Source organism: Vanacampus margaritifer, chromosome 9 (assembly GCF_051991255.1).
Source record: "Vanacampus margaritifer isolate UIUO_Vmar chromosome 9, RoL_Vmar_1.0, whole genome shotgun sequence".
NCBI classification, from domain to species: Eukaryota; Metazoa; Chordata; class Actinopteri; order Syngnathiformes; family Syngnathidae; genus Vanacampus; species Vanacampus margaritifer.
Genome location: NC_135440.1, coordinates 27675892 through 27703283, shown reverse-complemented (window position 1 = coordinate 27703283; position 27392 = coordinate 27675892). Strand labels below are relative to the sequence as shown.

Sequence of the window (27392 nt, the reverse complement as noted above, 5' to 3'; positions counted from 1 at the left end):
ATATATTCTAAAGAGAGCGAATATAAAAGTTTTGCTTTGGTGCCCACCTTGTGGCATCTTGGTACCGACGAACTATGTTGTCGTGAGGGAGAGGAGCTTCATTTATCGTGCAGGCCATAACCTTGTCTAAAGACCAGTAATGTTTGGCTGCCATCTTGTGGCATCGATAGGCAATTATAAAGTTTCTGTGGGGGCGGGTCTCGTTGATTATTCAGAATTTCTGTTATACGCAACTTGAGTAGTTCATCCAGGCAAAAATGTGTGTTTGGGGATCAGAAAAACAAAAACGTGGTGGGTCGCAATGGGGGATAGGTTGAAAGAAAAAATCTGACTAGTAAATTAAAAAAGTAAAAAAATATATATATATATATATATACTGTATATTATTATTTTATACAAAACATAAAACCTGTGGGTGCAGCTGTGATGAATTCTTCGTGCACGTGCCTGTAATGTGTGCGTTGCCGTGTCATGCTGTCCTCGGTGAGCACGTGCGCGATGTCGGTGGCGTGTCACCGCAAGCTTAGCCACCTTAAAGAGCTAACATCAGTTAGCCGCCTTATTCTCCAATCCTCAGCGGGCGGCGCTCCTCGCACCATTTCTCACCCACTTGGCTGTAAGGCGAGCGTGTCATATGCAACTTTTGCGCTCTCCTATGAGCCAAGAATCACGGAATTCAACAGTTTAAACATGCAGTACAATCAAACATAATATGCGACTGTCGTTTGTAGCTATGCATCCTGTTTTCACTTTTTGGAAAATGCAATATGGTCCCGTCAACGGGGCCGAGCGGATGTTTCACAAAACAGGTGGCGGGCGTCAGTCGGCATGACATCATCCGTGTCTAAGCCTTCCACCCGAGCACGTGAGTCTTTACCTGCCGTGGCTAACGAGATCTTCTCATTAAGCGCTAATCCCGCAGGCGAGCGAGGTGGTGGACGGACAGAAGAGGAAAAGGGTCGCTGGCGCCGCGCAGGATCGACACAAAGCACACCAGGGAGGAAGCTAGAAAAAAAAACCAGAGGCGCGTTGCTAGCAACTTCTGTCACTGACTTGCTTGTAACAAGTTTTCGGCAGGTGCAAGCGGCGGAGACCATCTGCTCGGATCGGGAGTTCTGCTATCATCTTTTCTGCTAACTCGGACCACCTTCTTTCAAACACGGGTAAGACTTGAGCGTGTTTGTCGTTTATATACGGTATACCTGCTCACCGTGCATACCACCACCCCTATTATTTGTTTCATCAGTTTTATAAACATCTTCGTTCCCTGACGCTGCTCTACGTTTCGACCTTCTCTTCAACTTTCTAAATCATGCTTACGTATCCTACGTTCCACTCCAAAAATATTGGATGGGCAAGATCGGTTCCTTTGTTTTTGTTGTGTACTGAAGACTTTTTGACAAACGATGAATACGAAACACAAGTTGTGAATTTCAGTTTTTATTTCATGATCTTCACATTTCCATGTGTTTGAAGCCACTCACTTTTCAAGTGAGCAAAAGTATTGGAACAGACTAAATGCATAACATTTCCAATTTGTTGGCATGACCCTTACTTGCCGCTGACTTCACCAGACGGATGCATTCTTCCTTTTCCAAGCCTTTACTGCAGCCTCTTTCAGTTCGGTTTTCTTTCTCCCTTCAGTCTCCACTTTAGGAGGTGCAATGGATGCTCTAAAACTAAACAAAAATTATTTCGTCAACACACATTTTTCACTGGACTAAAACTCGATTAGACTCATTAATAAACAATAACTGGGACCAATCAGGATGCATTTTCGTCCACTCATAAAGATGAGACGAAAATGTACCATGTGATTCCCGAGTGCAATCATTGCTGCTCACCGCTCCCTCGGGGGATGGGTCAAATGCGGAGAACGAATTTCGCCCCCCCAAAATGTTCAGCATTATCTGCTTACAAAAAATATACAGAGCTAAAATGATTGTCTTGACTAAGACTAGACTAAAACCTTGACAGTTTTTGTTGACTGAAACTAGAAAAATAAAATGGTGTTTTCCTTTAACTAAAATAAAGACTAACTAAACCCAAATGTCTTCAGTATAAAATCCACACAAAGGAATTGGACCTTGCCGTCCCAATACTTTTGGATCTTTCTCCGCCTGCAAAATGGCCTCGCCATGCATACTGTATGTTATAGTTGGTTTGTGTGTGTTGGACGGGTCGTCCTTGTCCTTGTCCAGGTCTCCACCTGACTTGTTGACTGCCTGCGAGCATGTCCTGATTTCCGGATGCCACCTGTCACGTCCGCACGGCAGGACTGAAGGAGCGGACAACAACAACGCAGGCCTCCTTCAGCAACTGTAAATCAGTAAGTCACATTCATTCATAGCACGCAATTTCAGTGGTCGCATACAGAATTATTTTTATTTTTTTATAAGTAAGAGACTATTAAGACAGAGTAAAGCGCAGTCCCCCACCGAGGCTGAAAAGGCAATGCAGCCATTTTCTCTATTGCTTCTTCTCATTAGGATCACGGGTTGAGAGGATGGGTACGCCCTGGACTGGTCGCCAGTCAATCACGGGGCACATTTAGACAAAGACGCAATCACATTTCAAAGTCGAATCAAACCGTCAAGAGGTCCATTCGGGCCTGTAAGGATCATAGAACCATTAGTTGCAATTTTCCAATGAAAAGTAACTGTTGTTGCTATTTTCGTCCACTGGGGGCGCACTGACAACCATTTAATCACCGCCTTTGACAAGTATACTTGTCAATCCATTTTTTTTTTTTTTCAACAGGGCTAGAATCTGATGATGCTCCACTGTAAATGTCAAACTTGGAAACAACTTTACTCAGTCCCAACCACCAGTAGATGGCATCATTAACCCATTTTTAACGAAATAAACACCGTTTGAGAGTCCATGGGAGTCATGGCTGCATTTTTTGCAACCTTCATTTTTCTACTGTCGATTATAAAAGAAAGGGACAAGGCAGAAAGGAGAGAGTCTATTCTGTCATCAGGCACATTTGGTTTCTATTTAATTATTGAACATAATATCATGTGGGTATTGACATTTTTTTGAAATTTTTTAAAATGGCTGTCAGGTGAATGAGTTAAAGGACATTCGGAAATTGTTACTCAGGATTTATCGCTTGTTGTGAAGCCAAAAAGATGCCGAGCAAAGTAAGCCTACGTCATAGAAAATGCTCGCCACCTTGGCATGATGATGGAGACCAAAATTCTGTGAAAAGAAATCATGTAGAAATACTTGAACAGAGACTGAATATTGTAAAGGTCAAGCGACAGCTTCAGTTCAAAGGAGGTTATTTTGGCGGAACCCTCGCAAAGCCAGTCCGAGGGCACTTTGACCTCAAGTTCAGTCGACAGCAGGGGGCAGTACATGTCAGCCCGCTGACATGCAGCAAAACACATGGATTCATCTGCTTCATTCTTGTTGAAGGCAATTCATCACATCAGCGGTTCGACTCGTCTGAGCGCATTGCAAATAAAATATTGGACGCGACTTCCCCTCTAACGTGACTTTGTCGTGTTTGTAGACGATGGAATCGGTGGAGAGAGTCAAGAAATCTTTTCGTGCGCCAATCAGGAGGTTCACCAGCTGCGTGAGCGCCGTACGCAACAACAGGAAGTTGCGTGGCAAGCGCAGGAAGTGCAAAGTTGGACGTTGGGGACGAGGACGCTGCGGCAGGTCGGGGAAAGCCCCTCGACCAACACCCGCCGCCAAATATCCAGCGGTGGCTCGCACCTACCAGGCCGACTTGGACAAAGAGAGGCAAGCGCAAACACAGCCACGCTTCGTATCACAAGTTGTCTTCATGCTTGACTGAATCGAAACTCAACTTTATTTATAAAGCACGTGAAACAAACGACCAGACTGCAGCTGCATCCAAAGCGCTGGTCAGAAAGTCAAAATCAGGCCAAAAACACAGAACCAATTCTTCCAGCATTGCAGACAATCCAGCCAATGGTCCGACCGCTAGCCCGCCGCTAGCCTGCCGTTAGCCTGTCGCTAGCCTGCCGCTAGCCCGCCGCTAGCCTGCCGCTAGCTTGCCGCTAGCCTGCCGTTAGCCTGCCGCTAGCCCGCTATCTCACGCGGATCCACACATGACACCTGCCGGCTAACAAGCTCGTTGGCTAGCCCATGAACCGGCATCGCAACACACCGGCATCAGTGTCACCGCCAAGTCACCGCTTCCGTCACTCAAACAGTTTCAGCGTATTTTTCTGATTATGCTCCAGAGTATAAAGCACACCAATCACAAAAGGCATCATGAAGAAAAAAAAACATATTTTTTGAGAAATGAATTCCTAATTGTGTTGACGGAAGCGAATGAGTTGCCGTTAGATGGAAAACTTCGGCCTGTAACAACTGACATTTTTTTCTTTTCCTCAACTCAAATCCCGCTTCTTCACTTATTGCTGCTGTAAAGAAAGTAGTAAAAGAAAAAAATGGAAGGAGAAGAAATAGAAGTAGTAGTAGTCATAGCGACTGTGTGACGTATGTTGTTAGTGTGCTAGCTTGCTAATTTAGCCTTAGCCATCCGTCACAACAAGGATTTAGCTTTTATAGCATCAAAAGGTGCAAGCAACCATGATTTGGGGGCGGGACTTATAGTCTGAAAAATGTTTTAAACCAAGACATATTTATTTTTGCTCTATACGGTTTTGATAAAAGTCAACCTACTGTGAATTTTCTCTTATGATGGTTTCCGATCATCATGTGGAGCTGTAACTTAGTATGCAAAAAAGCCGTTATCGGGTTTGTTACATTTGAGCGAGCGCCAACCGAGTCCAAAGAGTGTGAAGTCGATTTTGTGAAGGCTTTGTTTGTTTACTTGCAGAAAGCTGCGTGAGGCCACCAACGCTCAGAAGAACGCCGAGAGAGCCGCCATGAGAGCTCACTTCAGGAGGAAATATCAGCTGTCAGAGGTGCGTTGTGGGGCGGCGGCGCTCAGGGGAGATCCACGCAGGCGCTATTTTTAGAAAGGCTGCACATTTTGCCTCTGGAGACGGAAAATACGGCAACCGTGCTGATATTTGGAATCGGCTTCTCAAAACACCTTCATGACTTCATCTTGGGCTTATTTTTTTACTGCTCACATCTTTGTGATTTGGTTGTAAATGCTCAGCACAAGCCAATTGTCCCATCACATTTGAAATGCAATTTCACGGATAAAGAAATCCTCTCGCTACTCAGCACTCCGATGGCCAAGTTATGAAATCTTCTCAATATGTCATCCCAGAAATAGACAAATTGGAGCATAACCTTGCGTCAAGATGGGGAAAAAAAAGAAAGATGGAACTGCAACCACTGATGACGTCTCATTCAAGAGATTCTGACTTGAAAAATATATAATAATGACAACTATTTGTAAGAATGCTATCAAATGCATATGAATGCATATATTTCCAATTTAACTGTCATGTATTTGAATACAGTAGAATTGAAACAAAATGTTGAGTGAATGATTATGCAAAAATAAATAAGGTCACCAATTATTAGAAATGATGAAATAGTGCTGCAAAGATGCTGTTAAATATGAGTAAAAAAAAAAAAAAGTAAAAAACTCAACAACTTCCCTGCGCCATTGTGCGATACACTCTCAATTGTTTAATGTATCATATTCATGCGAAAAAAAGGCAGTAGGTGACTTTTGAAAATCAAAATCATATTCAAATTGCGCCTCGACTCATCTTTATTTATAAACAACCATCGCAGCCTACATAATGCTTTACATGGAGTAACAATCGCACACAAAAACAAAGACAGTGAAAACAATAAATGAATAACATTAAAAAAAAAAAAAACAATCCTGAGTCAAAAGCCGTAGAATAAAAGTGTGGTTTGTGTAAATAAATATACAAACAAAAAGAGAATTGAATAGAATGGGAACGTTTCGTTTTTAATGCCTCAAAGCAGCAGCAGCAGCACAGATGGATAGCAAATAAATATAGAAAACGTCTGTGTACGTATTTGCAGCTCATATCAATGAGAATGAGTAAAATAACAGTTATGTGGTGGTAATAGTACATAAATAATAACATAATACACATGTAGATGTAAATCAGTATCAGCTGGGCTTGCCTGAGTCAAGAAATGAAAACATCTGTAGGTGTGATTGTGATCCGAAGGCAGCAAAGCAAAATCTGCTTCGTCACAAGTGGCAGCTTTACATGAATGAGAAATAACACGCGCACGCACACACACACACACACATGCAAATGAGTAAACAACACTCAGTTTGGCATCAGCAGCATTGAAGAACATGGCGGCCGTGCCAGAGTCAGAAATAATACACGGGCAGGTGTGATTGGAACAAACGTTTCTGAAGTTGAACATAAAAACACTGCAATGAGTCCAATCATCTTATTCAAGTCGTCATTCTTGGATGCAGCGATCACGAGTGAGTTTCGCAAAACTTCCATTGTTGTTTCTTGAAGACCCCAACGTTGTGTTTTTTTGTCCCGCGTCGTGAAGAACTGCGAGGACGCCAAGCACCTGAAGTGCGTTGGCGGCAAAGTGTCGCTCCCCCGCCGGCTGTCCGAGCTGGTGCGTCCCGACGGCAAGTCCAAAGATGGCGGCTTCGACCTGCTCCACGCCTTCCGAGGCCTCCGCTTGGGGGGCAACGCCGCCAGACGCGCCCCCCAAGCGCCGCAGAGAGGGCGGGCTTGTCAAGTCATGTGATCGTCGCGCCAACTCTTGTTGCAGAAAAATATCTTTTCAAAATATCTTCTTGGGGAGAAAAAAAACACTCTCATGGGCAACCATTGTAACATTGTTCAATAATAGAGTTCTGTCTTCATCGGGCAAGGAATCGTATTTGATATTTTGAGTCCAAATGGACGCCGCACATCTCCTTTTTTGTATTCTCTTTTATTCTGCTGTCTGCAGCCGGGTCCGCTTTGCAAATGAGAATCTGTTCTCAATTGCCTTACCGGGATATAAATAGAAAAATGAATGATTTAATGCAACCGACTGCTTTTATTTGTAAACAACATCAAATTGTATTCATAATACACAATGCAGCATGTATTCGTTTTTAGGATTATAATAATAATAAATGACGCTTAAAATACAGTATATCACTTTAAAGGACACACAGGTTGAGGGGGGAAATATATTTTTTTAAATCTGTCAAATTCAATGATATTTCATAAAAGTCCATTTTTATTGTATCTTATTTTTTACACTTTATGTCCAAATATAATTTCCAAGTATTTGTACGATTGCATTTTGAAACCATTGAAACTTTTCATTCATTAATGATTATTTTTTTTGTCTTTTTCCACCCGGTGAACATCAATTAATTGGAACTAAGACATCCCGTGTTGGTCTGCGTCCCGTCAGGCTGGTTGTCATGGCGATGTCATCGCCGTCATCCCTATAATAACTGTAATTAACTTTAAAGCTGTAACTTTTTAAAAATCACTTTATCACAAAAGTTAGTCCATTGCAACTTTCTTTTTTAAACTATTTCTAAGTATAAACCTGCAGTTAATGTTTCTTTACATTTCTTTTTAACTCTTTGACTGCCAAAAACGTTAAATAACGTTTAGTAAAATCCTATGGAGGAGTGCCAAAGACGTTAAAAGACGTTTGTTTCAAAACAGAGGTGAAACTAACCATTTTCTATTGTTGATTACTGAAAAACGGAATAAGGTAGAAACAAACTTTTTTTTTCTGATGAACGATGAGAGTCCAATCTTTCATTTGGTAGTATGTGTGTTTCCATAGTCCAAACACATAATTTTCTGTGGACCTTGAAAGATCAGTCAAAATGCTTAAATCGACTGGCACCCACGGCATCCCTTTTCTGAAAACGTCTGGCAGTCAAAGAGTTAAATACAAGGAAGGATCTCAAATGTCAATCAAATTGTGAGCAAATGTTTGAATAAAGCTTGATTTGTCCATCTGGACGTCCTCCGATGTGTTTTCCGGCCAGCGCTGTCGTGTTTTGTTATCCTTCTCTTGAACCGTCCACCCCTCGGGATCCATAAATCACCGGCGGCTCTCAGGGCCGGCGCGTCCAAGGCTTCCCGGACCTCACATGTGGCTGGCGCCGGCGAGGAGCATGTCCGCCGTCGTGAGAATGCGCATCCCGCCGCGGCTTGCCGGAGCCGCCGCCTCCAGGGCCCTCGGCGCGACGGCGGGCGGGAACGAAGCGGGAAAGGCGGTCCGGGGCCGCGTGAGGAGCTTCGAGGAGATCCCGCACACGGGCGCCAACCGATGGCTCAACCTGCTCACCTTCTGGAGGGAAGGTCGCTTCGGGCTGCTCCACAAGCACATGGAGAACTCCTTCAACAGCCTCGGACCCATCTACAGGTACCGCTCGTCTCTGGCTTTTGCCTCCATCTGTAGCTGGAAACCGTTTTGGGGCTTTTGAGGGATGGTCACAAAAACCTGGTAAGACTCGTTTGTTTGTCTAGCAGATTTCATGTACGAGACAATTCAAAATGCTTGACATAAAAATATTAAAAGCATCAAAGAAAGAAAAACAAATGAAGTCATTGCAAAAATGATCATATAATAATCTAAAAAGAATTAGAATTAGAAGAGATTAAAACCAGGCATCAGTCTGGATAAATGCAAATCTAGCTTGCAAATGTGTTTGAAATGCTAACTTGTGCTTCACTCGGGTTCTGGGACCAATCCCAGATGACCCGAGTGGTCTGAATCTGGATCCTCCCTCGGTCGGGTACCAACACATCTTGCAAGACCATTTCGACATTTACAGAGCAGCAGCAAGATCCAATCTGTTCTTTGATTTACATGAAGTAGGTGTGACATGAAGTGATCCGAGAATGGACCCTTGCGGAACGCCGCATGTGATCTATCGCTAGTCGTCATCCTGCAAGTAAGATCGAATGATTGGATCTCGGTAATCTACATTGAGAGCGATGCAATCCAAACCATTTTTGAAAAGATGAAAGCAAATCAAGACCGCATGATGTGGACCTTAAAACGTTCGCGCACGCCGCGTGTTAAAAGTCGTTCAGTCGAAAAAGTTCTGTTCAAGATGGCACAAAAGTCACACTGCAATTTTTCCAAGGAGGCGACCAATGACTTTTGCTCTGATTTGCAATTTGTCACTTCATCGACAATAGAAACAAAACAATGTACGGGCATTTTTACCGTTTCTGTTGATAAACACTGACAAGAATGTTTTTCTTGCATTTTTCAATTTTTTTTAAATCTATTTCAATATGTTAAAAACCGCTAACTTCCTCGTGTTTTGGAACTGACTGACAAGGAATAAATCTTCAATTTGATGTCCTAGGAACCTCCTTTTTAACTCTTTGACTGCCAAAAACGTTAAATAATGTTTAGTAAAATCCTATGGAGGAGTGCCAAAGACGTTAAAAGACGTTTTTTTTTCAAAACAGAGGTGAAACTAACCACTTTCTATTGTTGATTACTGAAAAACGGAATAAGGTAGAAACAAACTTTTTTTTTCTGATGAAAGATGAGAGTCCAATCTTTCGTTTGGTAGTATGTGTGTTTCCATAGTCCAAACACATAATTTTCTGTGAACCTTGAAATATCAGTCAAAAATGCTTAAATCGGCTGGCACCCACGGCATCCCTTTTCTGAAAACGTCTGGCAGTCAAAGAGTTAAAAAAAAAAAAAAAAAAAAGTTTTCGATAACACATGATGTGTTATGCTTTGGGTCGTGAACTCCTCCTCTCCATAGGCCAATACCAGATGATGCGGTATGTGTTGGATTCTGATCTTCCCGCCTGGATTGCCAGCGAATGCAAATGTCCGACTTGAGCGTGTTTGTGTGCAAAAGGGAGCACTTGGGCCTGCAAAGCAGCGTCAACATCCTGATGCCGCGCGACATCGCCGAGTTGTTCCGCTGCGAAGGCCTCAACCCGCGGCGGATGGTCCTGCAGCCGTGGGCCACGCACCGGGAGGTCCGCGGGCACGAGAAGGGCGTCTTCCTCAAGTCAGTATCTCACGCACGCACGCACGCACCCGGCGGCATCAGCGACGGGTCCGCTTTGTGGCCAGGAACGGCGCCGAGTGGCGCGCCGACCGTCTGCTGCTCAACAAGGAGGTGATGCTGAGCGCGGCCGTCCAGCGCTTCGTCCCCCACATGGACGAGGTGGCGAGGGATTTCTGCCGCATGATGGCGAGCCGGGTGGAGGGCCAGGCCGGCGCAAAGCACGGCAAGAGCAGCCTGACCTTGAACCCCAGTCCGGACCTCTTCGCGTTTGCGCTGGAAGGTCAGAGTTGACGCGAGACGCCTCACTTTTCCTTCTGTTGTCCTTGCAAGTGCGTCACTTTCTTTCTTCCGTTCCTCAAAATGGACTTTTTCAAAGTAGCGCTCAGCATGTGACACCTTTCAGGTCACGCGTGCTTAAAAATAGAAGACAGACAACGCCACACATGACACATTGACACGTGCGCCGCTGGCGTGACTCACTCGCATGCATGTGTGCGTGTTTGAGGGAGAAGGCGGGCTCGGGCCAACGCGCGCTGCATGTGGAAAAGGAACTCAGCCAGGTGTTAAGCCGCTTCCCAAATAGTCTCTCGTCTGCCTGCTGCGTTGCCAGCACGTCTGAAAACGTCAACATTCTCTGTGTGAAAAAGGACACGAGTCAGGATGTCACATTGACTTAACAAGCCGTCTGCTGCGGGACAATTGGAGGAAGTGTCACAAAAGAAAAATGCCACAATCAAAAGGCCTGAGCACAATTTCTCAAGGTCAAAAGGTCAAAAGGTTCTAGCAAGCTGACGACCGCAACACATTGGCCATATCACGACCATCTTGAAGTCACCGCGTTGGCTCCCAGTTGCTTTTAGAATATGTTTTCAAATTCTGGTCTTGACTTTCAGAGCTCCATGGACCAGCTCCGTGTTTATTATATATATATATATATATATATATATATATATATATATATATATATATATATATATATATTATATTACCGGGTCCGGTATTGATAAGTTCAAAAATGGATGTAGCTGAGGACCGGAAGGCCAAAGTCAGGGATCAAAAGGATTTTGCCAAAAATCAAATGAGAGCCAAACGGATGCTCTGGTCCAGGATCAAACAGACGAAGGGTTGGGTTAGATGGTGGCAAAGCCCAAACTTGCATTTTCGAACAAAGCAAATGCGTTGCCGCGACGACGTGACTGAACGTTTTGCGTGGGTTCCCCGCCTGCAGCCAGCTGCTACATCCTGTACGGGGAGCGCATCGGCCTCTTCTCCTCAACGCCCTCCATGGAGTCTCAGAAGTTCATTTGGGCAGTGGAAAGAATGCTGGCCACCACCGTGCCCCTCCTCTACCTGCCCGCCCCCCTGCTGGAGCGTCTTGGCGCCTCCTTGTGGACCCAGCACGCCACTGCGTGGGACCACATCTTCACCCACGGTAGCGTCCGACGAACGTAACAATAATTGGTTGGGTGAGGGGCTTCTCTGCATTCTTTATGACTGTAAAACAACAACTTTCTACTTTTGCACATTTCAAAGTCTGCATTGTGCGAGTACTTTTGCCACCTTACTTGTTGCAGCCGAGGCCCGAATGAAGCGAGGCTTGTCTTGCAAAGCCCAAGCGGGCGAGATCCCCGGAGTTCTGGGCCAGCTCCTGGAGAAAGGACAGTTATCTCGCGAGGCCATCAAAGCCAACATCACCGAGCTGATGGCCGGCGCCGTCGACACGGTGCGGGACCGTCGCCGCCGCCGCCGCTCCCTTTTTGGATCTGCGCTCTGAGATCCGATTGCGTCTTTGCGTCCAGACGGCGGTACCGCTGCAGTTTGCTCTGTTCGAGCTGGCTCGGAACCCCGCGGTGCAGGAGAGCGTCAGGCGCCAGGTGACCCAGTCGGTGGGCCGGGCCGATGGTGACCCGCACAAAGCCCTGGAGGGGGCGCCGCTACTTAAAGGCACTGTCAAGGAGATTCTCAGGTACGCAAATAACAACAGACGACTTTTTGACTTTTTGAAGTACTCATTATTATCGTACAAATAAAAAGTATATTACAACATTTTCTCAGCTCAACTTTATACTGCACAACAGAGGCCCCAGAATTGAACCCTGTGGAACACCATAGGCCCTTGCAGCCTGTGACTTGTCTCAATTGACTTCAGACTTTCATTCCGAGTGGTCGCCAACGCCATTGTGTTGTTTGCAGGCTGTATCCAGTCGGCATCACGGTTCAGCGCTACCCGGTCCAAGATCTGGTTCTTCAGAATTACAACATTCCGGCCGGGGTGAGCGAATCGCAACAAGCAGTCATGTGCAAATGTGCAAAAATCGGGACCGTAGCGTCTTCTTCGCCCTCAGACTTTGGTCCAGGCGTGTCTTTACCCCATGGGGAGGAGCGCGGAGGTCTTCGACGACCCGCTGACCTTCGACCCGGCTCGGTGGGCCCGCATGCGAGAGGAAAAGGCGTACGGCGGCGCTGCGTTCCGCTCGCTGGCGTTCGGGTTCGGCACCAGGCAGTGCGTCGGCCGCAGGATCGCTGAGAACGAGATTCGGCTGCTGCTCATGCACGTGAGTGCTGCCAGGCGGCCATTTTGAATCGGTTTGGGCTGTTGGACTGTTGCTGTCATAAAAACTTTATTTCATTCGAACTGAACATTTTATGTGCCAGCATTTGTCTTGGTTGTGTTTTTTTGTAATGATCACAAAATCTTTGCTCCCAAAAACATATAAATACATTTTATTTCAAATGTTTTAAGTGTCCCAAAGACATATTTATATGTTTTTTATGTTTTTTTTTTTTTTTTTTACGCTAGAGCATACAGAAGGCTTTGATGCAGCCTCTGAACTTCAAAGAACGGGTGAAGCAATGGTAGTTATTACAAAAACGGCCAGTGGGTGGCAGCAGAGTATAAGAGATCAGCCAGGCCCATGTTGAAGCTGATTTCCACACGGTTCTAAGCAGATTTGTGACTAATGGTGAAACTTAGCTATATTCTAATGCTAATTGCTACAAAATGTAAACAGATAGAAATATACTTTTTTTTTCCTGATGAAAGAAGAGACTCTAATTTTCCTTTGGTTTGGTTCCATGTTTTTATAGCAATAGAACACAATATTTTGTGGGCCACAATTCCAGTAAACAGTCGGGAGCGAAGGGGATTGCTTCAGTGAAAATGTCTGCCAGTGAATGAGTTAAGCTAGGGGTGTGTTGACTTTTACACATGATGTGGTAAGCTTTCTTCCTCCCTCAAAAAGCTAAAACAATTACTCATTTGATTTTGACAGTTTATAGATTAGATAAAAATGATTGATGTTGGTCTTACTTTTTTTTTTTTAACATCACATAAAACCTGGCGTTTGAACAGGGGTGTGTAGACTTTTTCAATCCAGCAAATTGGCCAATGTGTCCCTTGTAAAACTTGTGTGGCCGTTGTTTGCCCACTCCGATGTTTTATTTGTTATCGTTTGTTGAATGAGTTTGACTTTTGCTTGTGTTGCGTGTTTAGATCCTGCTCAACTTCCACCTCAGCGTGTCCTCGTCTCAAGACATCGACACCAAGTTGACGCTCATCCTGCAGCCCGAGTCGCCGCCCAGGATCACCTTCAGGATTCTTTGAGCCGACAAGCACGTACACACTCTTCTCGTCGTCCCTGATTCACTTTGTATTGAAAGCAAATCAAGTGGCAATAAAGTTGTTTTCCTGCACTTTCCGATGAGGACTCTGAAATGTGTGGCAAAGTTGTCCTGTAGGTGGCGCTGGTCCTTTCCCCGTTCTGCCGCTTGCCTGCTTTTCATTCCTGATCCGCGGCTCCCCGCGTCCTGGCTCCAGCAGGTTGGTGCTTCTCTTCCCGTGACATGCGCTTTTTACAACTTGGCAACTTTCCTCCCGTCGTCTTCTGCCTGCCAACTTTTGCTTCCTCGACACTTTTTACGACTTGCGCAAGTTTGATTTCTGATGAGCTGCAGGTGCCAACTCGGAACGTACTGGACGCCGGCCGTGTCCACCTTTTGAAAAGAATCTGCTGCTTTCCGAAGTGCGGACGGTGCGAGTCGTTACACGTTTGATGCTCTTCTGCTTTTGTGATTCTTTAATAATCGTGCTTTGTGCCGGCCTGCCATTGTTGGCTTGCGTTCGTGCGGCGAAGGTGCAAAGGTGTGTTTGCTCTCTGGCTAAAGATTGACGCTTCCTGCTTCAATCAGCCGGCACGCATGAGACACCAGCTGGAATAAAAGACAGAAAGGAAAGAAGAAAGTGTGTGACTTCTGTCAAAGTCTAAAACTCATAAAAGCATCAGACGGCGCGTCCAACCCGTGCGAGAGAGTCAGGATGGATGAACGCCAACTAAAATAAAACGTTCCTGCAATTTGTGGTGAATTTCTTGCGCGCTCAATTAATTCACTGCAGAGCTTTTTGCAGCTGAAAGTGACATTTTCATTTTTATTACATTCAAGTTTTTCATTTGTTTACTGAAGTTTGACATGAGAAATTGAAATAATTTCATGCTATTTTATTTTTAACCTTAATTCTAGGTTGTTGCTTTTCAAACATGCTTAGAAGTAAAAAGTATATTACAGTTAGGATTTGATTTTTACTTTAATTTAATGCAACTTTATTGCATTTCATTTCATCTTATTTGTTGCATATAAATGTTTTTTTTAATTTATTTATAAATTTTATTTATTTCAAAAAAAATATTTATCATGTGTACATTATGTAAAATTAATAACTATTTTTATCTTAACTTTATGGGATTTTATTTTAGCTCACATATTTTATTTCATATAAATTGAATTTATTTCATATTAACTATATAATCTTGTATTAATTAGATCTTTAAAAATGATTTAGCTAACTTTTAATGTGACTTGTTGCTCAAAAACCCTCACAAGACAACCCCCCCCCCCAAAAAAAAAAAGTTACTTTTTATATTCCCTGTTCATTGATTTGTTTTCTTTATTTTTTCCTTTTCTGTATGTAACAAAACGACGTCAAATTTTGGGTTAATTCCCACATGGATTATTAGCCAGCATTGATATTTCATCAATTATGACACTTTTTTTTAAAAGAAGTTGAAACTTGAAAATGTTCCAAAAGAAAATAATGGGAATGAATGTGATCCTCACCGGACGTTATTGAACATTTTGTGAGCGATTATGTCGATTGGAAATCAATGTAAATATCTCAAAAGTGGGCATTTTTGATCCAGCTTCTTCTTTTCTTTCTTTTTTTCTTTTCTTGAATGTGTGCATGTTTTTGTGTGTGTGTGTGTGTGTGTGTGTGTGTTTCAGGTTATGTGTAAGTTGCGTAATGCTGCAGCGATGCCACAAATGTCAAATTGAACTTTTGTGTTGTAAGCCACAGATTAGACACGTTTTTTTTTCCTTTCGTTTTTACGACCTTCACGCCTTTGCGTGTGCGTGCGCGCGTGTGCGGTGGGGGTTCAGAGGGTTAATGAGAGCGGCAGGTGTAGGCGTGGTTACGTGACTTACATTATGGACAAGCGTGTGAGCTGAGTGGACGCCAGACAAAGGACACGTTCGGAAGACAGAATGGGTGAGTGAGTCTCATTTTTTCGATTCTGGTGTTATCGCGTGGATCTGGTTACGATCCCAACGTTATCTTTGTCTTTTTTTAATACAGTTGTGCCTTGAGATCAACGCTCAAATTGTCTTTCCCCATTGAAATAAATGGAAATGACTTTAATCCGTTCCACCCTCACCCCAAAAAACAACCCAAAAAATGTGTCGTGCGTTTATAAAAGAGCACTCTACAATATTGTATTTTAGAAAAATATAGTGATCGGCACACCTGCACTGATGTCATAACGTGACCCATTGTTGGTCTCGACATTTGTTTGACCTCTCTTATCTGCTTCAAAGAATGTGCTTTCCTTTACGGAGAGTGTCACCGACCTCATGGACGCTATGCTTCACATATGTACCGAGAATGTGTGTGTGTGTGTGTGTGTGTGTGTGTGCGTGTGTGTGTGTGTGTGTGTGTGTGTGTGTGTGTGTGTGTGTGTGTGTGTGTGTGTGCGTGACGTAATGCATGCAACGGTGCGGGGATTAACTGGGTCGCATGGAGGTTGCGGGGTAAAGACAATCAACAGATAGAAAAGGTGGAGGAGGTTGAGCGCACTCACCTCCTCCTCCTCCTCCCGGTGGTCTCATCGTGATCGGCAGAGGCGCCACTTTCAAGCTCCACTGAGTGTGAAAACCTTTCGATTGGCCGTCATGGACTTGCCGCTCGATTGTCACCCTCGCGTCAAAGAGCTCATCAATTCGGCCAATTTCTATAACCGCTCATCCTCGTGAGGGAACGAAAAATAGTGTGATTTCGCTGTTACACTTACGAGCCCCTTTTTTTTTTTTTTTTTTGCTTTGACGTGCAAGCACAGACTTGAGATACGAGCGCCATGTGGCGGCAGCAAACTCAATTTGACTCGCTTCACAATAAGCTGCGCATTGGCAAATAGTTATAGTTAACCAAAAATAACAAAATAACAAAACTTTTTTTTTTTTTAACTGAGGTAAAATAAAAACAAAAATGCTTTTTAAAAAAAAAAAAAAAAAACTAAATCTTACATTTATCAAACAAACAAAAAACGTCGATGACTGATTACGGCAGTCACTTTTTGTAGGCGTAAAAAGCAGGATTGAAGAGCTTTTATATATTGTCATATAGTTTTCTTAAATAGTGTATTGCCATCTAGTGGGCAACAGTGGAATTGCACCCAAAATAAACTGGCAGAACAAAACTGAGTTATAAAACTGCTTCAAAAAAAAAAACTGGGATTGCAAAGCTGGAATTGTGGACGGAGCGGGGATTCCTGTACTGTAATATGAAGGTTAACCTTTTCCCTGACATCAAGTTGAACTCCGTGACCTCGCTGTTGGGTGGCTCCATCTGGGTGAGTCGTGTTGAAGCGGCACACCTGCTGATGTCATCAAGGTGATAAGGTGTGTCTTCTTATCACCTCGATGACTCCCAAAGCAGCGTGAGAAGCATCTGACCTCATTGATCCATGACAATGCAGCAAAACTAATGTCTTAAGTGCAGACATCCCCCCCCCCATATTTATTTATTTATAGATTTTTACAACATTGCAAATTCTTTCTCAGAAAATGTTACTTCATTTTGGTGGTACTACAATTTGTTTCTCAGTTTTTTTACTTGTTAATTGTTAATCATTTCTCTTAATTTTATGACTCCATTTTCATTTGATTTCATTACGACTTAAATCTCATAAAACTGATCTTCCCTCGTAGTGACATGAGGATTCTAACAAAATGGTGTCGTTCTTCGTAGTCAATATGATGGCAATATTCAAGTTGCAATTTTCCACCCATAAAATGGCGTCTACCCCCCTCCTAATATTTTGTCCCCCCCCCGAGATGTAAACTTTAGCGCTTGAGTGGCAAGTAACGCTGCTGTTTCCTTTGCTTTGAGCGTCAACATCATGCAAATGCGTTTGGAGGTAAATGTCAAGCCCCCTCGAGGTGCTTCCGTTCTACTCAAACATGTGCTGTTGGAGCCCCATATTGATTCGGAATGTCTTACATACGGGGGGTGGGGGGGGGGGGGGGGCAGTTAGTGGAACAATCTGCAACAAATAATTAATTTATTCCAATGATTCAGTTTGCAAAAATCTGTTCTTAATTGCCTTTCCTGGAGAAATAAAAGTTTAATAACAATAAAAACCATCAAGTATTGCTCCCTTGAAAATGGAAAAAAATGTTTGTTTTTTTTAAAGAGTGTTTTACTGCCCCCAAGTGGCCGACAGTCCACCGACGGACACATCATGACACGCTCATTAATGCTAATTATGATTTTCACACGTTAACGAGCGAGCATGTCCTCTTCCAGCCGGCTTTCGCCCCCGGTGCTAGCTAATTAGCTCCCTTGCTAGCTCCCATGGTGCTCGTTTACCTGCTAAGGAAATAGCTAGCATCAGGGACTAAAGCCAAACTGTGGCAGGGTTTTTACTTTCTGGACCTGCATTTGCCACCTCTGATGGAGACCAGATTGTTTTTTTGCAATGCGGACTTGTCAGCCAAATAAAGCACAACATAATAAACGTAAAAAAGTAGATACAAATAAAGACAGATACAACAAACGCTACAATGTAGCGCACAAAAAAGTGCTGAGCTAAATGTTCGGGCCGCTTACTCAACGCTAATGCTTTTGAAGGCTCCAAGGAGTGAAGTGCTAACTAGCTAGCATCTGCTACTCTTGCTAGCAGATGAACGTTCAGCTGTTAGAAAAGTGGTTTACTTTCAAACTCACCTTGTATAGAACTCGACAAACTTTTTATGTCAAGCGTTCTTTGACTGTTGGACAATTTTTCTGTTTTGTACGTCGGCAGCTCGCATCAGACGCTACTCGGAGGCCATGACGCTGCCCGACTCTTTCATCCAGCGCCAGCAGCTGGACGCCAGCATGGCCGACACCTTCCTGGAGCACATGTGCCTTCTGGACATCGACCAGGAGCCCATCACGGCGCGCAACACCAGCATCGTCTGCACCATCGGTCAGCAAGCGCACCTGCTCGCTCGCTAGCGTCCGTTAGCGTGCGCTCACCGACGAGCAAGCGAGCAGCAGCTTGCCAGACACGCTCTCGCGCGCTGCTCGTGTCGGAGTCGGACAACTTGTCACAGCTTTGACTTGTTGACAGATTGGTCTCGATTCATCCAAGAACAATGACGTCACATTGAATAATGACGTATATTCTTCATGATTATTATTATTGTTATTATTTGCCACGCATTCTTAGTGATGCTGGTAGAAAAATGTGCACTTTTTTCAATCAATCTGTGCACACTTACTCTTCATCTCATATGCATTTTCAGTGCTTTGACGACGCTCGTGTTCATACCAAACTATATAAACAGAGATTTTTATCTCCAAGCTGAAAAACATCATTATCACCATTTTGGGTTTGTGTCAGCTAAAAACGGAAATATTAAGGTTTGTTGTGCTGTCGACAGTGTTTTCTCCCGTCTCTCGTGTCTCAAAGGCACCGATATATTTTGAAAGTAAATAAATTAATAATACAAATAACAATAATAAAACTTCCTTCCTTCCTTCCTTCCTCAGGTCCTGCGTCGCGATCTGTTTCCAAACTCCAGGAGATGATCAAAGCCGGGATGAACATCGCACGTTTGAATTTCTCTCACGGTTCCCACGAGGTGCGTTTGCGTGCAATGTTGACTGACGTATGTTGCTCGCGCACTCTGGTGACGCTCTCGATCGTCTGTCAGTACCACGGCGAAACCATCAAGAACATCCGCGAGGCGGTGGAGACGGTCACGTCTGACCCGTTGTACTATCGGCCCGTGGCCATCGCCTTGGACACCAAAGGACCGGAGATCCGCACTGGATTAGTCAACGGGGTAAACACACAACGTTGCAGACGGATTCTTTTTTTTTTAACAATTTATTGTTCTAACATGTCTGTGGCATGAAACATCCCAAGGATCAAAGATGAAGAACACTTGATCATATTTTGGTGTTAAAATTGGACCATTTTTGTTGCTGGGCCATTGCAGGGTTCTTGTTACCATGACAACTAGTGGTAGAGGTTTGGTATGCTTCACATGAAGCGGCCCAAAAAAATCATCATGAACTGCAAAGCGCACACAGAAAAGTCACAAAAGTCATTTGAAAGCCATTCAGAAGTTGACCCGGTGCTGTGTTTTGGAACTGTGCAATCGAATATGTGCCGCTTATCAAAAGCTAACAGCGTTAGCTAGGAATGTAGCGATAACGGCAATATTGTGACATCGCGACATGAAAACAATATCGTCGTCGTCATGTCACGATATTAAAAGCAGCACATCTGTTAAAAAAGTCAGGTTGATTTCCATTTGTGCAGTTCTAGCACCCTCTGGTGGCTAGTTAGTTAGTGCGGTTTAATTTTCACAAGGCATGTTTTGGCCCTTTGTTTAAAATCCACTCTAATTGTCAGATGAAGGGGAACGTAATATGCTTGTGAGTCAATATGTGGAGGAACTCAATGTGTGCTTGCATTAGCAAGTAAGTGCCTCAATATATATATATATATATATATATATTAATTTTTATATATATATATATAATATTTTTCCTTGCTGTAATGTACAAAGCACAATATAGGGTGTTTTTTTAGCATGAGTTTTTTGTTTTTAAACAACATTGTGACCTCTTTTTGTGTATCGGCAACCTCCCGCCAATATCGTGATAATTATCGTATGGTGATGTTTGGATATCGTTACATCCCTAGCGTTAGCTAATGCAAATCTGTGGGCCCACTTAATGCGGCGGCTCTGCGTACCTTTTGGCTTTGCCGCAACGCCAGGGGCGTGTACAGTAGTCCGCCTGGTGCTTGAAAAGGGCTGTGGATCTTCAGCCAGCCTAGCTGATCATGCCATGTGCGGTTTCGCTTGCTCAAGATGTAAATGAGCTCCGCTGAGGCGGAAGTGCAATCAGAAAGTCAATCTTTCAGTCTTGGTGCCCTTAATTAGCGAAGTCATCTTAAGTGTTGGGAACAACAACACTGTTGTGCGCTATTTTGGGCCACGTTCTCGTCTCCTTATGTCTTCCTGTTGCACGTCGCCTACTTTGTGTGCTAAATTACTGCAAGCTGTTGGAAAGCGTTTCATGTCTTGATTGGATTACTTGATGCTCTGCGTGACGCACGCGGCTTCTCTTCCATCGTAGTTGCGTCGCCATGGAGAAAGTACACAACGTATGAACACACCGCCAACACTTGCTGCCATCTGACGGCAACTTGAAATGCAGCAGATGGCTTTTTACCTCCTCACTAACTCCAATCATGAGTCATCATTTCAGACACATACGGAGGAAGTTCAGGAAACGCACAAAACTCCAATTTTGGTCAACGAAAGGCCAACAAAACAGATTTCAATGATTCGGGAAAAAGCAGAAAGGCAACCATGTGACTTCTCGCAGCCAATGGGCAAAGGAATGTGAATATGCAGTCGTGTGTGTGCGTGCTGCAACAATGTGTGTCTGTGTGTGAAGAAAGTGGAGGATGAGGTGAAGCTGGAAAAGGGCAGCCACGTTCGGGTGGTGACGGCGCCGGCTGACAAAGACTCCACAGACGGCAAAACCATCTGGGTGGACTATACCAGCCTGCCGCAAGTCCTGAAGAGGGGCAATAAGATCTACATCGACGATGGCCTTATTGGACTTAAAGTTCTGCAAACGGGTACGAAAAGATTGGCGCCACACAAAATGAAGCGCGAATTGAACGATCCTATGAGAAAGCCACCTGAAAGCCTCCAAGGCCAAATGACCTTAATTCTTCATTCAAGTGGCTGATTACAAAACCAGGATGTGCTGGGCAGTTACACTCCCGTCCTGTAGGTGGCAGTTATGTGTATTTTTAAGTGGGACATGACAGATTTTTTTCAGCCCACAGTGCCCTCTGCTGGATCAGGTGGGTCACTGCTCTTGCCACACTTGTCCCCCAAAAATATAATAAATACTAAATAAATAAATAATAATTATCAATAATATTTTTTTCTTAAAAAAAAAAAAAAAAAGGGGATAGGATTTAAAATGTTAAAAAAAATAATAATCTGACTCAACAATTAATCAAAATAATCGACAGATAAATCATTCATGAAAATAATCCTTACTTTTGGCTACTCATGAGCATTTTGGCGATGTGTAGGTCCGGACTGGGTGGACACGGTGGTGGAGGCGGACGGCGTTCTGTGCAGCCGCAAAGGCGTCAACCTGCCCGACTGCAACCTGATCAACCTGGCGGCCGTCAGCGAGCAGGACGAGGCCGACTTGAGGTTCGGCGTGGCGCAGGGCGTGGACATGGTCTTCGCCAGCTTCATTCGCTCGGCGGAGGACGTCCGCGACGTCAGGCGAGCCCTGGGCCCGCACGGGAAGGACGTCAAGGTCATCAGCAAGGTGGAGAGTCGGCAAGGGGTCCAAAAGTGAGTCCAACTTCACACCATTATGGACAAAGCCTCGCCACACAGACTGCTGACGCCCACGTCACTCACAGGACACAAGTCTTAAAGACATACAAAAAGAATCCATGCACTTCATGTGTACATTATTGCGTTTAATAACTCCAAATCAATTTTAATCCGACTAATCGATGGGATTGTCGGTAGATTTGTCAATTCTAAAAATCGGCAGAGTGTGATGGACGTGCTTGGAAATGTTATGCTAATGTAAGGAAGTAGCATAAAAAAAAAATCTACAACTCGGCCTACAGTTGAGTAAATGATGAGCATCATTTTCCTGCGGCGCGGTCCTGTTGGCGAGGGCGCGTGAGTTGATGGTGCGGCGCTGACAGCGCTGCCGCTGATGGCCGCCTGCCAGCTGTCATGCAGCTGACGGCATCTGTCGGCTCGCACCTCCTCTCACTTCTCGCAATCTGCCCGCATGCCGCACGGCCACCACTTCACGTCTCTTGACACAAGCACGTGGCGGCCGCCATTACTCACGACCCAGCCGGCGGCCTTTTAAGATGATCGATTTTCCGATGGCAGATTTGTCACAGCGATCTCATCTGCGTGCGGCGCTCATTTTGTACGATTGCCACGTGAATCAGAGCGGACGCGGCGGGGAAACGTTCTATTTCTGCTCCGATCCCAAACACGCTCCCCCTCCTCACTCTTCTGTGTGTCAGCATTGAGGAGATTTTGGCGGAAAGCGACGGCGTGATGGTTGCCAGGGGCGACCTGGGCATCGAGATCCCCGCCGAGAAAGTCTTCATCGCCCAGAAGATGATGATTGGTCGCTGCAACTCGGCCGGCAAGCCTGTCATCTGTGCCACGCAGGTCAGCGTCCGCGAATCAGCTTCCGGCTCAAGAAATATTTCAGCAACATTCTTTGAATTTATCGTCATTTCCACTCACAACCAACAGTGCAATTTGGATGACTAACAAAAACAAAGAAAATCAACATTTGCGATGACTACACACAGTCTGGAGATTAATTCTTATTCCCACTCAATTTTCCGTCAGTTAAACATCTAATTTGGCAAAACAAAACAAAAAGCTGGAGACGTTGCGTGTGAATGCTGAAAGAAAGAAAAATAGAAACGTGGAATGGTGCTGAAGGATATGAAATGTTATCGAATAATCTTGAATGTGGCGGCGAAAATTTGATTGACTGAGATTTCATTCTATGGAATTCGGTGAAATGATATTTGGTAAAAATGTGCAATATGTGAGTGGGAAATGTGGAATTTGTCGTTTGTAATGAATGGGGAATGTTTGGGTCCAAAATATAGAATTATGTGGAAAGTGTGTGTGTGTGCGCAGATGCTGGAAAGCATGATTGCCCACCCGCGGCCCACCCGAGCCGAGGGCAGTGACGTGGCCAACGCCGTGCTGGACGGAGCCGACTGCGTTATGTTATCCGGCGAGACCGCCAAGGGGCTGTTTCCCGTGAAGGCGGTCGCTATGATGCACTCGGTGCGTGCGTGCGTGCGTGCGTGCGTGTGTGCGTGTTACCCATGATGCCCCCCCCTGCCGAATATCTTTGTCTGTCGCTCTGTCAGATCTGCAGGGAGGCAGAGGCGGCCATTTTCCACCAGCAGCTATTCGAGGAGTTGCGCCGCCTGACTCCATTGTCCTCGGACCCCACGGAGGTCACGGCCATCGGGGCCGTCGAGTCGTCCTTTAAGTGCTGCGCTGGCGCCATCATCGTCCTCACCACTAGTGGCAGGTGGGCACCACAACACCATCAAATGATGACCAAAAACAAATTCATCGTGTAAGACAGTGGTGCCTTTTTTTTAAAAGGCTTCAAACAGTTCCCATCAAAATAATTATAATAATAATAATAAATATATACAAAATAATAATAATAACAAGTGCACTTTTCGCGCCTAGCAGTATTTTTGTCTTGATTGCGTTTTGACTTGTGTTTTGTGGATTCTCTGGAATCGCCTCACCTCGCACACATAATAAGACGCTTTCTCACTCATGAATGTTAATCTTGTGCGTGTGCGTGTGTGTGTATACAGGGCGGCACACCTGCTGTCCAGGTATCGGCCCCGCTGTCCAATCATTGCGGTCACCAGGAACCCGCAGGTACACCAAAAAAAAAAAAAAAAAACTGAACACGCCCACTGCTTGCCAAATGATTGAAAAGTGGCTGATGTCTTTGTTAGCTTCATATGGACAGAAATGAAATCTGATTTCAAACACAAGACGCATTTCATTTTCATTTTTCATATTTGAGATGATCATTTTAAATTCAACAATTGTGTTGATTTGACTTTTTTGTCCATCATGCTAACTATTGCTAACTATGCTAACAATTTTGCGAGCACAAAATAGTTTCAAATGCAGACTACGAGTGGATGAAAAAAAAAAATGTGTGCGCGTCATGTGTGCTAAATGCACACGGGCGCCGTCTGGGCACGCGAGGCAGCGCCACCTGAAGGTCAGAGGTCAGGTGAGTCATCCGCAGCCTCGCATCTGGGCCCGCTGTGGACGCGGCGAAAGCCGCTAGCGGGGCTCCTTCAACCTGACGAGCAGCCTCCAAAGGCGCTAACGAGGTCAAACAGGCCCAACTGATCATCCTGCAGGTTCAAAGGTCGAGATTTTGCTCTCATTTTAAACCATCTTGAAATGTGAACCCAGAAAATGATCACAGTGGAAGTCAACCTTAAACATTTCTTGACAATACTATATTTGATGTGACATTTGCAGAATGTGAGTTAAGCAGCGAAATGCAGCCATTTTGATCCATCTCTGTGGGCGGCCATTTTGCCACTTGCTGTCGACTGACTGAAGATGACATCACAGTTGCTCAGGCAATGACCAATCACAGCTCACCTGTTTTCTGAAGCTGCGCTGTGATTGGTTCTTAACCTGAGACATGAGCAACCGTGACGTCACGTTCGCTCGACAGCAAGTGTCAAAATGGCCGCCTTCTGACATTGATAAAAACGGCTGGATTTTGCTGCTTTTAACTTTTATTCCACTTACGTAATATTAACCAAGATGCCGTATTTAGACGAGTGGGGCTTCATCGAACATATTATTGGCCAAAAAATGATTGGGAGTTGACTTCCCCTCTAACGATTGGTGGTATAAAACATGATCGATCAATTCAATTTGTCCATTAGTCTGTCGGTCCAAAATGGTGCTTTTTGTTTCCGTTCTGTTCATGTTCGTGTTGTCGTCCAGCAAACGTCCCGCCGTTGCTGATCCGTCCCGTTTGGCGTAAATCGGGATGTCGGTTCAGGTTTTCCGTTTCCCAAAGTTGGTGACAAGCGGCGTTATTGTTCAGGTGGCGCGTCAGTCGCAGCTGCTCCGAGGAGTCTTTCCGGTCCTCTTTCACCCGCTACCCGCGCCCGTCTGGGCCGACGACGTCGACAACCGGGTCAACTTTGGAATAGAGATCGGTAAGGTTTTTTTTTTAATTGCATTTTTATATTTTTAAGACTAAAGCCAGCAGCGTGTTTCGATCAGGGTTGTTGTAACCAGAAATGTTTCCAGTTCGGTTTGTTCCTGCTTGCATTATATTTGTGTTGATCAAAGTTCTGGATATGCACGCGTTTTATTTCATGAAACTATGACTGCGGATTATATGATAAATAATAACTTTGAATGATTTTGGTTGACATTGATTAGTAAAAGTCAAATGTTCCTTGTTTCTTTTCCCTCTAAAAACAGTTGGGTCAAAAGTTTAGTTAAATTGTTTTTATTCATTCATTTTTCCTTTTGGACAAATCATTGTGACAATTTCAACACAACATATATTCCCAATATATATATAAAAAAATGTACAGTATATATAATATATTATATATTTTTGAACAATATCAAATATATTACCCAATATATAAAAATATATATGAAAGTAACCCAATTATGGATCAAAAAAGGACCGGTCCACTTTATGGGTCAATTTGACCCAACTTTCTGGGTTGTTTTAGACAAAATGACCCAATTGACCCATAAAGTGAATCGGTCCATTTTTGATCCATAATTGGGCTAATTTTGACCTGAACTGTTTTTAGAGTAAAATGAGCAACTGCTGCTAGAATCTGGTATATTTACAACTCAATTTGTTGTTCATCAATGTCCCTTTCAAATAAAATGAAATGAAAATGTTGCCCTAGATGTCGGGGTGGCCGTACCCCGGGCCACCATCTAGCTCCGCCCCTGGAACTTGTGACCTGTGTCCAAATTTGAGATAGGTCGATGCTGATCCCGTCCTGATTTTTGTCTTATTTGTTGTGTGGCGCAGGGAAGGCGAGAGGCTTCTTCAAAGAGGGCGACATGGTGATCATCGTGACCGGCTGGATCCCCGGCTCGGGTCACACCAACATCATGAGGGCCGTCAACGTCACATAACCGCAAACCAGCCAAATGGACTTTTACACTTTGCACCGCTTGCTAACATTCTCCACTCATGCATGTTTGGTTGCGTGTACGTTTTTCAAAGCAATGACTCCGTTGTATGCAAATAAATGCAACTTGAAGCACTCATCACGTGTCATCTGGTCCCGATTTGCGTGAGCGGTCAAAATGGAACCGATTACGGAGGCGCTTGATGGACTCGGTCCTACCTCCAGTCGGCGTCTTGCTCTTTTGTTTGATTTTTACGAGAGCAGATAGGAGAAGATGACTTCATGTGTTCTTTTGTCCGCTGAGATGACCCAGATGCCCGCAAGTGCACACGCTTCCGTCATAAAGTCATTACAGTCCTTCATTTGATGCGCTCCTCCCTCGGCTGCAGCCGCTCAGACCTTAACATGTCAGTGGGTGGAAAATGAGCGGATTGCGCGTCTGTTGAAGGATATTAAAATCACTGAAATCGTTCACCATTTACGCTTGTGGGTATTTTTTTTTGTTGTTGTTTTTTTTTTTTTTACAATGCAGTCAGTCGTATCGTGGTTCACTTATTGGGGTAACAAACACTGCATCATGGATTGAAAAACATCTATAATTCTATTGAGTAATATTGGTTGTCATTCTGGCTCAAGGTCATGCATGCTGCCGGAGCCCACATTTGAACAAAGTTGCCATTTGGTAATATTGTTACAAATGTTCTATACTACCAGGCTAGCTCCAAAAAATGTTGAGCTGCCGCTATAAAGACCAATATTCAAATATGTAGGCCAAAGTGTTTGTCAGTTTAAACATAATCATAAATATAGCAGGGGGGGAAAACCATATGATTCACAGAAAAGGTTGTACTAAAATGTTAAATATAGGCTACAACTGAACTGCATTTAAAAAATTTAACATGTGCTATCGCCGAGCCACTACATGAAATTGTACTATATGAAAAATGTCAACAAGCTTGATTCGGTTTAACTGTACTGCATGTTTTAAATGTTGTAGTACATTTGATTAGTATTCGGGGATTTTTCGTAGGCTAGACCCCCTTTGAGAATGGCAAATAAAGCCCCTCTCCCCAAATAGACGCACGCCTGCCCCTTCTGCACTTAATTTGCTGGAACAGGTCGCCATGCTGTCT

The 27392-nt window shown here is 44.2% G+C and overlaps 3 protein-coding genes across 5 annotated transcripts; all 3 read left to right on the top strand.

Annotated features, from left to right (window-relative positions):
• Positions 1 to 350: 350 nt before the first annotated feature.
• Positions 351 to 7794, top strand: LOC144058474 (uncharacterized). Its single transcript, XM_077576950.1, has 5 exons — positions 351 to 1163; positions 2202 to 2329; positions 3521 to 3756; positions 4826 to 4913; positions 6463 to 7794. Exons 3-5 carry the CDS (start codon positions 3524 to 3526, stop codon positions 6667 to 6669), a joined length of 528 nt encoding a protein of 175 aa, XP_077433076.1. The 5' UTR covers positions 351 to 1163; positions 2202 to 2329; positions 3521 to 3523; the 3' UTR covers positions 6670 to 7794.
• Positions 7795 to 7981: 187 nt separating this feature from the next.
• cyp11c1 (cytochrome P450, family 11, subfamily C, polypeptide 1) lies at positions 7982 to 13624 on the top strand. Its single transcript, XM_077576951.1, has 9 exons — positions 7982 to 8307; positions 9776 to 9931; positions 9997 to 10211; positions 11160 to 11363; positions 11506 to 11654; positions 11731 to 11897; positions 12125 to 12203; positions 12277 to 12486; positions 13425 to 13624. The coding sequence occupies exons 1-9, from the start codon at positions 8033 to 8035 to the stop codon at positions 13533 to 13535; spliced, it is 1566 nt and encodes a 521-aa protein (XP_077433077.1). The 5' UTR covers positions 7982 to 8032; the 3' UTR covers positions 13536 to 13624.
• pklr (pyruvate kinase L/R) lies at positions 13614 to 26398 on the top strand. 3 transcript variants are annotated; one of them, XM_077576947.1, is made up of 13 exons: positions 13698 to 13751; positions 15209 to 15473; positions 18286 to 18450; positions 19017 to 19108; positions 19181 to 19312; positions 20943 to 21129; positions 21598 to 21871; positions 22576 to 22726; positions 23213 to 23365; positions 23452 to 23618; positions 23920 to 23986; positions 25194 to 25308; positions 26157 to 26398. In XM_077576947.1, exons 2-13 carry the CDS (start codon positions 15470 to 15472, stop codon positions 26261 to 26263), a joined length of 1614 nt encoding a protein of 537 aa, XP_077433073.1. In that variant the 5' UTR covers positions 13698 to 13751; positions 15209 to 15469; the 3' UTR covers positions 26264 to 26398. The 3 variants fall into 3 exon arrangements, with proteins under 3 accessions (XP_077433074.1, XP_077433073.1, XP_077433072.1); XM_077576948.1 differs by lacking the exon at positions 15209 to 15473 and having other exon boundaries at positions 13614 to 13751; XM_077576946.1 differs by lacking the exon at positions 13698 to 13751 and having other exon boundaries at positions 14864 to 15473.
• Positions 26399 to 27392: the final 994 nt, after the last annotated feature.

Excerpts from the sequence above, each read along its gene's own strand:
- LOC144058474 (XM_077576950.1), top strand. The coding sequence starts at position 3,524 with ATGGAATCGGTGGAGAGAGTCAAGAAATCTTTTCGTGCGCCAATCAGG. Across the intron at positions 3,757-4,825 it reads GCCGACTTGGACAAAGAGAG|AAAGCTGCGTGAGGCCACCA; the intron begins GCAAGCGCAAAC and ends GTTTACTTGCAG. Across the intron at positions 4,914-6,462 it reads GGAAATATCAGCTGTCAGAG|AACTGCGAGGACGCCAAGCA; the intron begins GTGCGTTGTGGG and ends CGCGTCGTGAAG.
- cyp11c1 (XM_077576951.1), top strand. The coding sequence starts at position 8,033 with ATGTGGCTGGCGCCGGCGAGGAGCATGTCCGCCGTCGTGAGAATGCGC. Across the intron at positions 8,308-9,775 it reads AGCCTCGGACCCATCTACAG|GGAGCACTTGGGCCTGCAAA; the intron begins GTACCGCTCGTC and ends TGTGTGCAAAAG. Across the intron at positions 10,212-11,159 it reads CTTCGCGTTTGCGCTGGAAG|CCAGCTGCTACATCCTGTAC; the intron begins GTCAGAGTTGAC and ends CCCCGCCTGCAG.
- pklr (XM_077576947.1), top strand. Across the intron at positions 19,109-19,180 it reads TCTCTCACGGTTCCCACGAG|TACCACGGCGAAACCATCAA; the intron begins GTGCGTTTGCGT and ends ATCGTCTGTCAG. Across the intron at positions 19,313-20,942 it reads GCACTGGATTAGTCAACGGG|AAAGTGGAGGATGAGGTGAA; the intron begins GTAAACACACAA and ends CTGTGTGTGAAG.